Genomic DNA, 15446 nt, shown 5'->3' on the forward strand with positions numbered 1-15446 from the left:
TCTTTCTTTTCTTTTGGACTTCCCCCATCATTCTTTCTTGTGTCGGATCCTGTAAGACTCGGTCAGTTACGCTGCGAGTAGTCTTACCTATGGGCTGTGTTTAATCACGGTAGACGCGGGATTGAATTCTCCCGGGCTAGAATATTTCAGAAATTTCATAAAAAGTATCAAAAAACAGTATAATTTCTTTTCTTTATGACTTCCCCCACCATTCTTTCTTGTGTCGGATCCTGTAAGACTCGGTCAGTTACGCTGCGAGTAGTCTTACCTATGGGCTGTGTTTAATCACGGTAGACGCGGGATTGAATTCTCCCGGGCTAGAATATTTCAGAAATTTCATAAAAAGTATCAAAAAACAGTATAATTTCTTTTTTTTAAATGACTTCCCCCACCATTCTTTCTTGTGTCGGATCCTGTAAGACTCGGTCAGTTACGCTGCGAGTAGTCTTACCTATGGGCTGTGTTTATTCACGGTAGACGCGGGATTGAATTCTCCCGGGCTAGAATATTTCAGAAATTTCATAAAAAGTATCAAAAAACAAAAAATAATTTCTTTTCTTTATGACTCTTTTCTTTATAATCAATCAACATCAGGTTACGGTACCTGCCGAAGCGGCAACCCACCGCATTCAGTCAATTTAACTATCATTACAAAAGTTTATGAGAAACTTTGTTTCTTAGAATCAATTCAAGTTATGTAAATTCACTAATGAAAAAAAAAGTTATTCCAAGTGTCCAAAATTTGAATCTAGTATCCAAAAGTTATTCGAGGTGTCCAAAATTCAAATCAAGTATCCAAAATTTGAATCAAGTATTCAAAAGTTATTCCAAGTATCCAAAATTTAAATCAAGTATCCAAGAGTTATTCCAAGTATCCAAAATTTAAATAAAGTATCCAGGAGTTATTCCAAGTATCCAAAATTTAAATCAAGTATCCAAAAGTCATTCCAAGTATCCAAAATTTGAATCAAGTATTCAAAAGTTATTCCAAGTATCCAAAATTTAAATCAAGTATCCAAAAGTTATTCCAAGTATCCAAAAGTTGATCCAAGTATACAAATTTTAAATCAAGTATTAAACTGATATCCTCGATATTTCCACCCATTTTAAAAACTACAGCAAATATTCAGTTCCATTTTTACAGAAAATAAGAAGTTTGAATCAGTATTTTTCATACAAGAGGAATTTGAGTCAAGTTCCAGATGGTTCCGATAACAGAACGAAGGTTAGGTATTTTCGAATATCTCACTTAATTTAAAAACTATTACCTGTTGTTTCATTCAATTATGAATGAAATAAGAAGTTTAAGAGAGAATTTTTAACAAATGCGGATTTTCAGACAATTCCATCCATTTCCGACGACAAAATAAAGGTTCGACTTGTATTTTTCATTATTCCACCCATTTTTTTCTAAACATCGTTAGAACTGTAAATTTACAAAGTTTATTGAAACTATTTCAGGAATGTTTAATAAAAGGGAATTAGAAAGAACATGATTTCAAATTACAAACGAAATCTACTTAAATTTCGCATATACAGCTCCCGCGTTGCTCGGATCCTCTAGGGTCGTACAATATATCAACCATCCCAACGCCATTAACCCTCCGATTTCCGTTTCCAGTTGCAAGAAAAATTTCTGGAAAAAATAGATTAGATGTTTTGTAAAACCTGTCGTCTTACCATTGTGCTTTTTCTTTTTTTCTTTTTCCACTACGTCCAGAGCATATCAGACTGCGACATGGGCTTCACTACTGTTTGAATTCTTGAGTTTTTCCTGGAACAAATTGTTAATTCCAGTGAAACAACCGTAACTCTTACATGAAATCTTCTCATTTCTTGAAAATGAGCGTTTTCGTGATGTACCGGACGTGTGAATGATCTCCACGGCTCTCCTGAAGCTGGCAAACTGTGAAAATGAAAAGATTGATTCTTACCGTTGTCTCATGTCCCAACGACTTTAGAGCATTAGACAGGTCTCGTTCATTGCCACGGTATGCTTCATTGACGGTCAAAGTGTCTAGACCAGTGGGTTTTTCTGATATGCCAACGTTTTTCTGGTCACGATGTTTTCTCGCGGTTTTTCTGAAAAAGTGGTATTTTAAAGATTTAATTAAAAAAAAATTTTTACAGAAACTTTGAAAATAATTTTTAAAAAACTACGAAAATGATAGAAGAAAAACATGTCCAACAAGTGCGCACAGAAGCACCATAGTCGAAAAATATAATTTTAAGTTTTTTCATTGAAAGCCAGAGAACTTACCACTATTCCATGTCGACTCCAAATAAATAAACAGAAAAAATTAGAACTTTAAAAAAATCAGAATAAATGCAAGGCTGGGACAGGCATGCCGTTAGCCTGTCTTATGAGAAATGATTTTTTTCATCTTGCCGTTCCCTTTTATACTTTCTCCACATGTGTTCTTTGTAGCATGTGTTCTGTTCTGGCCCCGCCTGCAAAGAGGGAAAGAGAGTGAGAGAGGGAAAAGAAAGAAAGAGAGAGAAAAATACGTATTATGAATAATTTTACAATATGAAACAACTAATGACAGTTATTTGAAGTGCACTAATTTTACTATGACAGTAAATTGCACACTAAAAAGATTTCCGAAGATTTCAGCTATTCACTTTTATGTCGTCTTTTGTTACACAGAATGTTTTCTTTTCAGTCCATACAGATCCTTTTCGAGCGATATTTCCCCATCAGAAAGTTTCACAAATTACAAGACTAATTCATTCTTTCTTACTCTTCGTTTTTTGTACCCCACTTTTTGTTTTCAAAACTTGCGTGCGTCCAGTCTGCAAAATGACTCACTCTCCTGTTGCAAATGAGGAACATGGGAAAAGGTTCATGATCATTGCGTAATGTACACTGACTCGGCCTGGCACAAAAGACTTCTTTCATCTTTTTCTAAGAAAGCACAGCCGAGGTGCAGGTGGTTTTTATTAAGGATTTTGAAGGACGCCGACGCTCACTTCCTCTCTGCGGTTTCTTTTATGTTTTAAGGAAACTGCCGAAAACATGTGTTCTCTGTTTTTGTGGCGTATGGTAGAAAATCATGATATCTTTTGAAGAGACCAATGGGTCAACACTGCAAATTGCTAAAAGTAGGAACGCAGAAACTTTCTGTGTTGTGGCTAAAACTTTAGATGCACAAAGTTTATTGAAATCATTTTAGGATTGTAGCTATCCGCCGTCATGTGACAAAATAAATAAATGGTTGTTTGATTTTATTATCTGGAATCATTCAAGGAAGAAAAATCAACATATCATACAAAATTTTATCAATTTTCGGATATACAAAAAAAATAAAGATGCAATAAATTAATGTTGATAAAACTCCTTCCCTTTCCTTTTGTTGAACATATTCACGGAACTTTCTCATAATTTCAGCCTTGATCGTCGGAGACCCCATCTCCATGTCCGGTGATCAGTGTGACCGCTGAAAATTCTTATTGATTAATCCAAGAACTTCTAAAAGTTGTTTATTACCTCTGTTTCTTGTTTCACTGTTCTCCATAGCTGATTTGATATCGTTGACATAGTGCACCTTTCACAGTGAAACCATGTAGATCCAACATAAGTTTTTGAGATGAGAGGAGGGAGTCCAATGGGGTATTTCTCTCCCGTACCAGGTTCTTGGCTTGTCCATAGTTCTCTTTTATTGTTTGGTTTCTTTGATTCTGAAAACTATGAAGTTAATTAATTTTTTGAATAATTGGATTCCCTTACATGAAGTTGCATAATCATTGACCAAAATAGATGATACTTTTGCAGGTATTGCTTAGTCTTCCAAAAATCCAGCTTGTTTTCAGCAAATGTTCCTTGAACCATTGTACCACATATTTTTGGATGAGTCGGACAGACGAATTCCTTCTCCAGACCGTGGATTTGTTTGTACCAACTGGGTAGATTCATACTGTAAGAGGTTCAAATTCATATGAAGTTTTGTAAACTCAAAAAATGTTCCAATGATGATGCTCACCAAAGTTGCACGGAATCAAATTTTCGAAATCCGGTATCCGGAACCGGAATGACAAAAAAAATCCGGAATTCCGGAATTTCGGATTTCGGAATTCTTAGTGATCCGATAAATTTTCAAGGTCAAGTCATTTTTGCCATTGTTTTTAATAATAAAATGAAGTTAACTACTTTCGAGGATCAAAACCGTAAAAGAAGTACTTTTCTTTTTTATTCAAACAATGTTTTAAATTTCAACTTCAGGATTCCGGAAAAAAAGAAACTCGGAAAACCGAAATCTGGAATCTGGAACCGGAATGAAAATGTTCATTTTCCGGAATCCGGAACCGGAACCGGAATGTCAAAAAAATCCGGAATTCCGGAATTTCGGAATCCGATATCCGGATTCCGGACAACTCTGATGCTCACCCAGCTCGAGTATTACAGATAATTTAAATTTCAAATTTTTTAAAATTAAAAGTCATTTGAAAATTGGCGAACTTACCATTATTCCAAATCGACTCCAAATAAATAAACAGAAAAATTAGAATTTAAAAAAAATCAGAATAAATGCAAGGCGGGGACAGGCATGCCGTTAGCCTGTCTTCTAAGAAAAAATTTTATTCATCTTGCCATTTCCTTTTATACTTTCTTCTCCACATGTGTTCTTTGTAGCATGTGTTCTGTTCAGACCACGCCTGCAAAGAGGGAAAGAGAGTAAGAGAGGAAGAGGCACAAAAAAAACATAGTTTGATCCACGTATTATGAATAATTTGACAATATGTAAACTGCACACTAAAAAATTTTTTCAAAGTTTTCAGCAATTCAACTTCATGCCACGTTTCATGTTATGAACAGAAATGTTATATTTGGGTATCAATTCTTTTCGACCAATGTTTCCCATCGGAAGTTTTTCCAATCATTATATTTATTCTTTCTTTCTTTTCTTCATTTTTTGTCCCCCACTTTCTGTTTTCAAAACTAGTATGCGTCGAGTCTGCAGTATGACACACTCTCCCGTTGAAAACGATGAGCAAAAAGGTGAATAATCATTGAGTCACGTACACTGACACGACCTAGCACGAATGACTGGAGATGTTTGGAGCAGTTAGAGTAGAAATGGGTAGTGTGTGATCAAAGACTGAACTAAGATTCTGAAGAAAAATAACATGTCGCAAAACCTGTAATAGAAGCGCATCCGCTAGCAAAAGTTTGGAACATCTTATATCGGCTGTCTTTGAAGATACGATTTTGTTTTCAACTGAAGAAACATGTATAAATATTAAGCTATATTTTGTCAGTTAGCAACTTTTTGATATTTTTCTGAGAACCGATTCATACCGCTGCGAACAGGCACCGGCAGGTGTTCCTTATATTCTCATCTTCTCATCTTTTTTCTCTCCAATTTAACATTTTACTAACGTCTTTTGACCTCCAAAGTGTAGTTCCAACCTTAAAGAAGGCTAACATAAGAATGACCCCTGACAAAGTAATCTACACCCCCTTCCACTTTTTTCCAATCAAAGTTGTTTACGTTGTGTTATTGGCAGCTGTGTTACTTTTTTTGCTTTCATGAGTAAAAGAAAGAAAGGATTGAAAAACGACTAACAGAGGAATGATTTTCTGTTTTTTCGAACACTAGTGTCTGCTGCATAATGTACACTGGCACCGACTGGTACGAGTTTGGGGAATTTGATAGTGATCTTTGAACTTGAAACGCTCTCTTTCCCTCTGTTGTCTGTTTTGTGTCGTGTTTAAAGGAAGTTGTTGAATGAAACTGTTTCTGTGGTGTATGATAGAAATTTACGTCATCATTTGAAAAGTTCTGGTACAAACGGAACAGCACTGCAAATTGCTGAAAGTCGGTACGCTGAAAAATTTTGAAACACCGAACTGTAAATGCACAAAGTTTATTGAAACCATTTTAGGAATGTAAAAAAATATGAGCATTAGAATCATTTTTCCGGTTTCGTTTTCCACAATTTCATTCACGTATCCAATGGCTCCCATACAAGTGAACCAGTGGAGATCGAACTTCTGATGGTCGACTGGGATGTTGAGCAAATCGTCCAAAACTCGGGTGCGATTTGGCCAACATCGGACTTCTGAAAAATTATCATTTTAAATGTGAAAAATTTACTTTTCTAGAAACATACATGAAGTCGTATTTTCCATTTTGACGGTACTTATCCTGGAGGGATTGCAGTTGATCGATAGCACCCTAAAACTACATATTATGACCATTCTGATTTCCAGAATTTATAAAAAAAAAACTCACCACGGTTCCGAATGATTTATTGACCATTTTGGTAGTGACATCTTTGAAGACATACTGAAAAATAGTTTATCAAAAATGTAAAATGATGAATTTTTGCTTTTCTTTTTTTTGAAAATGGGTTTGAAAAAATGTTTCTTGGAAATCATCAAAGACTGTTGGCAGGTCAAATATTATTCAAAAAATAATTTATGTTATTAAAAAAGAGGTTCGAAAAGAGAACATCTCATATCTCAAAACTTGAATCGTAATTTTTTGGAATTTCTCGAACTAATATGACCGTACTAGAGTCTTGCAGTGCTTCAAAGTTAGCAATTGTACCAAAAAGTTAAGCTTTTCAAATGTCATTTCGTAAGAACTTACCACTGTTCCAAATTGAGTCCAAACCAACAATAAAAGAAAATTAGAATTCAAAAAAAATCAGATTAAAAGGACGACAAGGCATTCCGTTAGCCTATCTTGAGATACTGTTATTTATCTTGCCTGTTCTATTTATACTTTTCTTTTTCCACGGGGGTGGAGCTCGCCTTGTTTCAAGGCCCGCTCCCTAAGACAGCAAAAGAGAGGAAAAAAGAAAGAGAGACATTGAAAATGTGAGAAGTTGTCCAAAATATGACTCAAGGGATGTCTGCTGGGAGCGCAGCGAGCAGACCACCAAAACAGAGAAAAGTGATATGAGTCATTACTCGCTGCTGCCAAACATTTCGATTTTATCAGTTAATTCCCGTTCTACGCACCAGTTTATCTTGTATACTATTATGAAGTTAAGGAAAATGCAATGAACATGAGACAACTTGGAGCATGCAAAATTTATTTTGTTTCAGATGTGTCATCACTCCCCTTTTTTTCGCAGGAAGCGTGAAGTCTAAAGCATCAAATTCACTTGATTTTTGAGTTTGATAAAGGCTACTGCTCGTACTTCTGAATTAATTCACAAGATCTCTCTCATTATTTTAGCGCATTGTATCTACTGTTGATGACTAATGTGTTTATGAGGTTACAAACAATATTAAATTAGAGTTATTTGTTAAACGAATCACTTCTTCTCGTTTGCAGTCTTCAGAAGTTGAGCAACATCGATGGCGGTTCTGGTCTGAAAATTATTAAGAATCAGTTCTTCATTTTGTTTTTATTGAAATTACCTTTGTTTCGTCGATGACTACTTTGAGAAACTTGATCATGTCTTCCTGAATTAAATCAGTTACTCTAAATTAGATTGTATATATTGAAAAACCAGTTAAATTTCATTACCTGCTCCTCCAATTCAGTTGTCAACTTGTCAATTGTCTTTTGCTGAAAAATTATTCTTCATTGAAACCCTAGACTTCTCAACTTACCAGAACGCTTTTCTCCCATTCCATATGATTTCGATGTTTAGTTTCAACCTTTGATTGAGACGAGTTTCCAATTTCCTTGCCTCCACAGGTTTCCTTGCTCCTTTGCTACAGACGCTGCTTTGAGGAAGACAGAGTGTGTGTCCGCAATCTGAAAGATAGGATTAGTTGAAAAACGCAAATAGAAATCGGTTATCGACGTATACTGGACACTATTGGGACGTCAAGAAACTTAGAAACTTCTCAGTCAGTTACAGCCAACGATCTAATCATGTGAATCGAAAATTTGTTCATAGAAGCTGACTGAAATTGTTATTCAAATCCTCCTAAAACCCAATTGGTCTGTACTCAGGGTGAGTCACGCTCTCCCACCAAATCTTCTTTTCAATCAATAAAATGAGAATTGAGTCGAATTGCAACAATTTTTGCACATGTGTCAAAAATAAAATTTTCTTAGAACTATCTGAATCCGCAATAAAAATTTGATTTTAGTTCTTCTTTAAGCTTTGGCACTTCTCGATTCATTTTGTTTATTAAAAGTTATTTCCAAAGAACTTACCATTGTTCCTAGTTGACTCCAAAAATACGTAATACAAGAAATTAGAATTTATAAATAATCAATTTGAATAAAAGGGCGACCGAGTCATTCCGGTAGACAGTCTCCTTAAAAAAATGCTGTTGTTCAACTTGCCTGCTCCTTTTATACTTTTCTTTCTCCGCGGGGGCGGAGGGTGAGTCTCCTTATAGAGAAATCGCTACAGATGTTTTTATGCAGCTGTTCAATGTAACCTTTTTTTATCTGGTGCGAAGTAGCAGCTGAACGGCAGGTGGTGTCTATGTTTTGCGCAAAAATAGAAAAAGTTCCCTCTTTTGGGGTGAGAAACTATTGGCAGGTGGCTAGAATATGGGTTAGGAAGAGAAGGAATACGTGGTGGTGATTGAGTATCCCTAGGCGATTTCTTTGCAGGGAACTCAAAATTCGTTCGAAAAATAGGATTAACAAAAGAATTGTATCAATATGATACAAGAAAAGTTTAATACAAAAAGCAAATTTCAAAAAACTATTAAATTAGATAAAATAATTATCAACTTGCTCATTTCCCGACGTCTCCGCATCCCTCACCTCAGCTCCGTCAGGCACATAATCCGCTCCGAACCTCTTCACTCCTTCAATCACTCGCCTGAAGTTCTTCAAACGTGTCACGTCCAAAGCGATGTTCTCCAACTCAACATGTATTCTTTGTATATCGATGATCAAATGTTCAAGTTCAGTCGGCCGGCGATCTTGACGGAGTAAAACGAAGGGCCAGCAATTGCTATTAATAACCTTGTCGTCAACGTCCGATCCATACATAATCGGAGTCATCGTTTCCTCCGTTTCCCAGTCTATCTTCCATCCATTCTCGTTAGAGTCTTTCCTATAAAAATTGTGACATTCAACAAAAAAATTTAACAGAAACCATACTCATATTCTCTCGAGGTGTTCTACAGGAACTCTATTGAACATTGGCAGGAATTCATGGATGGGCCAGTTGATGTTTTGGTTCATTTGGAAAACTATGAGACCTCTTAGTGAGTGAGTTAGTTTTATCTGAAAACGACAAAATTCTTTTCAATTTTTCCTGTAACTCGACACCCCAATTATGTGATGATCAAAAACAACCATTGAGAGTGATGTAAAATTTCCTGAGAGTGCACATTCTGATAAATTGAAAGACTCGAGAAATATCAAAAGTAAAATCTGTTATAATATCAGCATAAACGAGATTACTATGAATCTCAAAATCAGTCGTGGAAGTGTCCAAACTATCGTCAAAAGACACTTCAACAACAAAACCTACAAACTGTGCCAAAGACAGTTCTTTTCCGCCCAATCCAAAGCTTCACGACTTGAAAAAAGTTGCTTGTTGATCTGCAGATGCGCCGTGTCTCGGACCTGCTGTGGACCGTCTAGAATATCTACACTATCGAACCTCTTCCCATTCGTCAAAACCAGAGACAAACCCGCGTTGACATCTGACGGTAAAACTTTGTTTGTTTTCATCAACAGAATTGCGAAAATCAACTCGCGACCTGCCAAAATTTGGTTTTAAAGGATGTTTTGTTATCTTGTATAGCTGAACACTCTACCGGACGCATTTTTATCTCTCAACTAAATTAGACCGCGTCACACAGTTCAAATCCTCCCATTTTGTTGGCTACTGATTCAACGATATTAGGCATACCTCGTCGACGAATCTCGATCCGAAGGATTTCATAGTGGAAATAATGAAAGAGCAAGACTTCAGCAATCTCCTGCAACACGGCCATTGTTCTCAAGACCGCTCTTCAGAAGATATGAGACGAAGTCGACGTCGACTACCTGCGGCGTACAAACGATTCTGTCATCGGATGTCAGAAAGCCTGTATCAAGGCCAAAGTATCCAACTTCGAATTCCTGTTGTATACTAAATCTAATACGTACATTCCAACTATTGATCACGTTTCTTCGTTAATTGAATCGTTTTTTCGCAGAATATCAAACTAATAAGGGCGTTGCATACTTATTAGCCACCATGTACATAATACTTCTATTTTTAGTTCAAAGTGATTGTTCTCTTGCTTCCAAACATCTTATTTGACGGCTTGTCACCCTTTGAGGTCAAAATAAAAATCAAATCACGTTCTGATCAACCGTGTACTAGCGACTATTGACCAAACAGTGTCTACCCCTTCCTTCAGTCAGAAACTTTTGAAATTGTCCGCGTCGATTCATTGTCGGCTGACCTTTTCTAATGGTGCGAGTGGTAAAAAAGTTCAATGACCAGTTATTAGGGAAATGACCTTTCTTTTTTCAAACACTGTTACTTGTCTCATGATGCACACATGAATCGATGTAGCGTACATTCGAAAATTGAATCAACAAAATTTCATTCAGAGATTACCGTAATCAGTGGCAAACAAAAATAAAAGATTTCATTGAAACAATTACGTGGCGTTTTTTGAGCCATTTTCATTTTCCGGAATTCGGCAGGTTCCATGCATGGGACTCCCATGATTGCAGTATATTGGTTCCCTAAAACGATTATTATCAGTGTGATGATTGAAGACTAGCTTATTTTTAAAAATCATCAAAAACGGTTGATCGGTCAGCAATTTTTCAAAAAATGAATTTCTGTTATGAAAAAAGAAACGAAAAAATCTAAAATCTGAAACTTGAACCGGAATTTGTCGGGAAACCGCAGAGAGGTATGCACTACGTCAATATATAGATTTTGGAACCTTCGAATACCTACCGTACATTTTTGCTTCTGGTACTGGAACTTTTCGTTGCGCTTTTGTGCCCACTGGATTCAGCTCTCCATCATAAAGCTTCTGTAGCTCCGCACCCATCTTCTGTCGTTGTTGATGGTGACTCTCGATGATTCTGATTATTGTCATCAGATTACACGCTCTTTCCTGAGCTTCCAAATGCTCGGAGAGCTCGAATTGGGGAAGTTTTGAGAGCATCAACTTCTTCCTCGGCTTGTGACATCAGCGAGCAGTACAATTTCCCGATATTCTGAACGTACACTGACAGAATGTGTCCTGGCATCACAGATGGCTTGGTTTTCAGCATTGATTCGAGTACTCCTCGCTGGTTTCGGACATGTCTGAAAATTGGTAATTTTCAGTGTCAATTTTTACCACTACTCACTGGCTATACTCTCCACAAATCCAGGCGACCGCCAATAGTACTTCACACATATTGCTTCTCTGTTGAGCGGAACCGGCTAAAAGGACATAAGCATTCTCGACGAGAAGAGCCATTTGAGAAACAGAGAAATGACGAATCGACTCGACACGGACTGTGACGTCTTGGATCTGAAAAAAAGGTCTGTCTCTCCGTAAGAGTGTCTCCGGATGGCCGGAGGGGCGTTATGGGCGAATTCTTGCTTTTCGTGAGGTACTGGCTGGCGTATTGTTAGCACGTTTCTCTAAACATTTCAGAATCGGAAAATTGTACGTCTGGCGCACCTTTGACGCGATTTTAAATTCAAAACTGTGACTGAGGCGTTTTAGACGCTTTTTGAAAACGAATTTGAGCTGTTCCGTTGACGCATTTAGAAGATTTCAAAAATTGAACATTGAACACTAGCTGGTGTATTGTTAGCGCGTTTTTCTTAACATTTCAAAATCGGATAATTGCACGTTTGGCGCACGTTTGTTTTTACCTCTAGTCTTACAGAATATCTTACATTTAGTGAGGAAATTTGCTAGCTTATTGACCGTCTTTTCTGAAGAACTTACCACTGTTCCAAGTTGACTCCAAATAGAAAATACAGGAAAATAGAATTTTAAAATAATCAGTTTAATTACTTGGGCGACCTAGTCATTCCGGTAGACAGTCTCTTAATGCTGTTGTCATCTTGTCTGTCCCTTTTATACCTTTCTTTCACCGCGGGGGTGGACTCTCTGTTGTGTTACGGCCCCGCCTCTAAGAGAGTGAGTGAGAGAAAAGACGGAGAACGAGAGAGCACTGTCAGTAGCTTGTTTATTCTCCTAAAGAACATCATAGAACAATTCAATAAATTTTATATGAACTCATACTGTCTCACAACGAACATATTACTCACCTTTTGTTATTCACAATTCCCTATCAAGCTCTTTTTCGCCATATTTTCTGTTATACAGAAGATTTCCCGTTCAGTTCAAAATGTTTGTTGTCGACCTCCAAAGTGTTGTTCTCCTGCTTCCAAATATTTTATTTGACGGTTTATCACGTTTCAAGCTTGTACGAGTGCATATTGGCCCAGCAGTGCCAATCCCTTTCTCTTCTGTCATGAACTTTTGAAATTGTCTGCGTCCTGTCAATGCCGGCTGACCTTTTCTAATGGCGCGAGTGATAAAAAGTTCAATGACCAGATACTAGGGGAATGACCTTTCTTTTTTCAAACACTGTTACTTGCCTCATGATGTACACTGACACCGATTGGAACGAATGTGGGGGGGATCAGAATGTGGTTATGTCCACTTTGATTACTCATTTGCAGATGATGTTTTGCCTGAACAATAAGAGAAAGATAAAAACGTTCAATGACCAGCTATTAGAAGAATGACCTTTCTTTTTTCACACACTGTTACTTGTATCTGTGCTTTGAATATGATGTTTTGCCTGAGCAATAAGAGAGAGCGATAAAGAGAAGAGCTCTAAAAATTTCGGGATGGACAAATCCGTAGTAGTTTCTCTATTCTTTTTGAAAAATGATGAGAGTCGAGAGCTGATAGGAGAATGGAACGGAAACCGACCGATGACAGGATGTGTTACAAAACTTGCGCGAAAACGCTAAACCTGACGGAAAACTATGCTCTCCATTTATCTGGAAACAACGGTAGAGTATTTTTATGTGTTGCACGTCCGCTAATCCTGCTGAAATTACATCCACTAAACCACTTGAAACGCACTCCCGGAAGAAAGATTAAAACAGACCATCGTTCCCAAGGTGGTCGCGTAGGAGACAGGTACACCGGCACACTTGCGAAAGAAAAAAAAAGAACATCTCTGCGACCGGCAAAAAAGAACGAAAAGACACACCGTCCGCCAAAAAAGGAAAGGCAAGCGGCTCCGACAACATAGAAAGAGGAAGGCCCGCCGTTTGCGGTAGGAAGGAAGAAGAAAGGCTCACCGCCCGCCACAGGTAAGAAGGAGGATGATACGTCACTGCGAGAAAAAGGAGAGAGACCCGAGGGAAGAATCTGTCAAGGGAACATTGACTGCTGTCCTAATCTGCACAAATACAGGAGACACCACCCGTAGCCCCATCTTCTTAAATCGCGTAAGGAAAAGTGTCGATTTCCAGACAAAAAAGATTTATTGAGTTTTTTGAGAGAACAATGAATTTAACACAAATCTTAACACAAATCAAACAATGTCCTTCTTGAATCCAGCAAAATTCGTCCACTTCGAATCTCACATCCTTCACTCCTTTCTTCAACATTTCCTCATATCATGCCTCCAATCTATTCTGTGTCAAATGTAACTGACTGGTCGGGTGACAAATGAAAAATAAGTCGTCTCCTTGAATCGGTGCATCCGCACAGATATGGCCTTTTTGGAATCCTTGATTTGGTAGGCGGTTCCTCATCCAACCGAAAGCCTTTTGTGGATATCGAAGTATGGGATAGAGTCCAGGGTGTCGATTAGGCAATATGACTTTCCACAATGGTTTGGGTATTCGTGAGTGACCATTGAGAAGAAGAGGACATCCGTGTCTTGGAATACATACATCACTCTTTCGGTGTAGTCCATCGGTTTCCTTCCATTGACTCTTTGGAATTCTTTTTTCTGATGGTGCGGTCTGTCCTCTACTAAGTCCACTGTCTTCGTTTTGGTGAAAGATATGACATACTGAAAAAAAGTTCGCAATAAATTACAAATTATGATTATTTGCGTATCTTTTCCTTTTAGAAAATTTGTTCGAAAATTGCTCGGTTGAAATTGTTGAGCTGGTTAATAAGTCATCAATTATTTCAAAAATTAAATTTCTGCTATCAGAAAAAAAATTATTTTATGTATATTTTTGCACCTACATACTACCATCTTGCATACAGTCTCTTGGCCTCTTACTACTAGGACCGTACTCGAGTCTCACAAAGAATGTAAATTAAACATATTTCTAAAAGGTTAAGCCACGCCCCTCCCCCGAACGACATTTCTGAAGAACTTACCACTGTTCCTAGTTGACTCCAAAAATACAAAATACAAGAAATTAGAATTTTAAAATAATCAGTTTTAATACAGGGGCGACCTAGTCATTCCGGTAGACAGTCTCTTAATGCTGTTGTCATCTTGCCTGTCCCTTTTATACTTTTCTTTCACCGCGGGGGCGGAGCCTGTGTTGTGTTACGGCCCCACCCCTAAGAGTAGGAGTGAGAGGAAAGACGGAAAACAAGAGAGTACTGTAAGTAGCGTATTCAATCTCCCAAAGTAAATCATAAAACAAGTCGATAGATTCTATATTAATTCATTGAGAGAAAAATGTTCTGGAATATCGGGAAAGATAGTCTCACAACGAAAATATTACTCACTTCGTGTAATTTACAATTTGCTATCGAAGATGCATATCACTTTTTCTCCATATTTTCTGTTCTGTGGGATATTTTCAGTTGAATGAGTTTTTTGTCTTATTTCATATGCTGTTTGACCATTTTCTTTTTCAAACATTGTTACTTGTCTCCTAAGAAACACTGACACAGACTGGAACGAATGTGCGGATATGTCCATTTCTGTTACACTTTTGAATATGATATTTCACCTGAATAATGGGAGAAAGATAAAGAAATGAACTATAAACATGAAGGTATGGACCGCTAAATAAACATTTTCAAAGCATACATTACAACCTGCACAAAATATTACTCATTTTTAGTAGGATACAATTTCCTATCAAAGATGTTAACCATTTTTCGCCATATTTTTTGTTATACAGAATACTTCTTGTTTAGTTCAAAATGGTTGTTCTCCTGCTTCGAAACATCTTATTTGCCGGTTTGCCACGTTTCAAGCTTGTGCGAGTGCACATTGACCAAGCGGTGTCTATCATACTTGCAACGGCCCGGGCCGGGCCGTGACGAGAATTTCCAAGGCCCGGCTCGGCCCGGCCCGAAGGGCCGGCTGAAAAATTTGATTTTTCTTGAATTTTTTCCCAAAAATGTCGAATTTTCGACTATACTTCGGAATTCAATCAAAAGATAGTTATGCGTCAAAAAATTGAAATTCTTAATGTAAAATTTCAAAAAATTTCAAACAATTTGGTAAAAAATAGGTACCTTTGAAGCCGGCCCGGTCCGGCCCGTAAATTTGCAAGTATGATGTCTATCCCCTTCCCTTCTGTCGTGAACTTTTGAAATTGTCTGCGTC

General features: G+C 37.4%; 3 protein-coding genes across 3 annotated transcripts; all 3 read right to left on the reverse strand.

The window, feature by feature from the left end:
• Window positions 1-3379: 3379 nt before the first annotated feature.
• Window positions 3380-3916, reverse strand: GCK72_022411 (uncharacterized protein; the record flags this gene model as incomplete). Its single annotated transcript, XM_003096059.2, has 3 exons — window positions 3380-3440; window positions 3509-3681; window positions 3731-3916. 3 exons carry the CDS (start codon window positions 3914-3916, stop codon window positions 3380-3382), a joined length of 420 nt encoding a protein of 139 aa, XP_003096107.2.
• A 2026-nt stretch (window positions 3917-5942) lies between these two features.
• Window positions 5943-6263, reverse strand: GCK72_022412 (uncharacterized protein; the record flags this gene model as incomplete). Its single annotated transcript, XM_003096079.2, has 3 exons — window positions 5943-6063; window positions 6115-6179; window positions 6237-6263. 3 exons carry the CDS (start codon window positions 6261-6263, stop codon window positions 5943-5945), a joined length of 213 nt encoding a protein of 70 aa, XP_003096127.2.
• A 4728-nt stretch (window positions 6264-10991) lies between these two features.
• GCK72_022413 (uncharacterized protein) lies at window positions 10992-13835 on the reverse strand (the record flags this gene model as incomplete). Its single annotated transcript, XM_053734809.1, has 3 exons — window positions 10992-11199; window positions 11244-11410; window positions 13677-13835. 3 exons carry the CDS (start codon window positions 13833-13835, stop codon window positions 10992-10994), a joined length of 534 nt encoding a protein of 177 aa, XP_053578375.1.
• Window positions 13836-15446: the final 1611 nt, after the last annotated feature.

Source organism: Caenorhabditis remanei, chromosome X (genome assembly GCF_010183535.1).
Source record: "Caenorhabditis remanei strain PX506 chromosome X, whole genome shotgun sequence".
Classification (NCBI taxonomy): domain Eukaryota; kingdom Metazoa; phylum Nematoda; class Chromadorea; order Rhabditida; family Rhabditidae; genus Caenorhabditis; species Caenorhabditis remanei.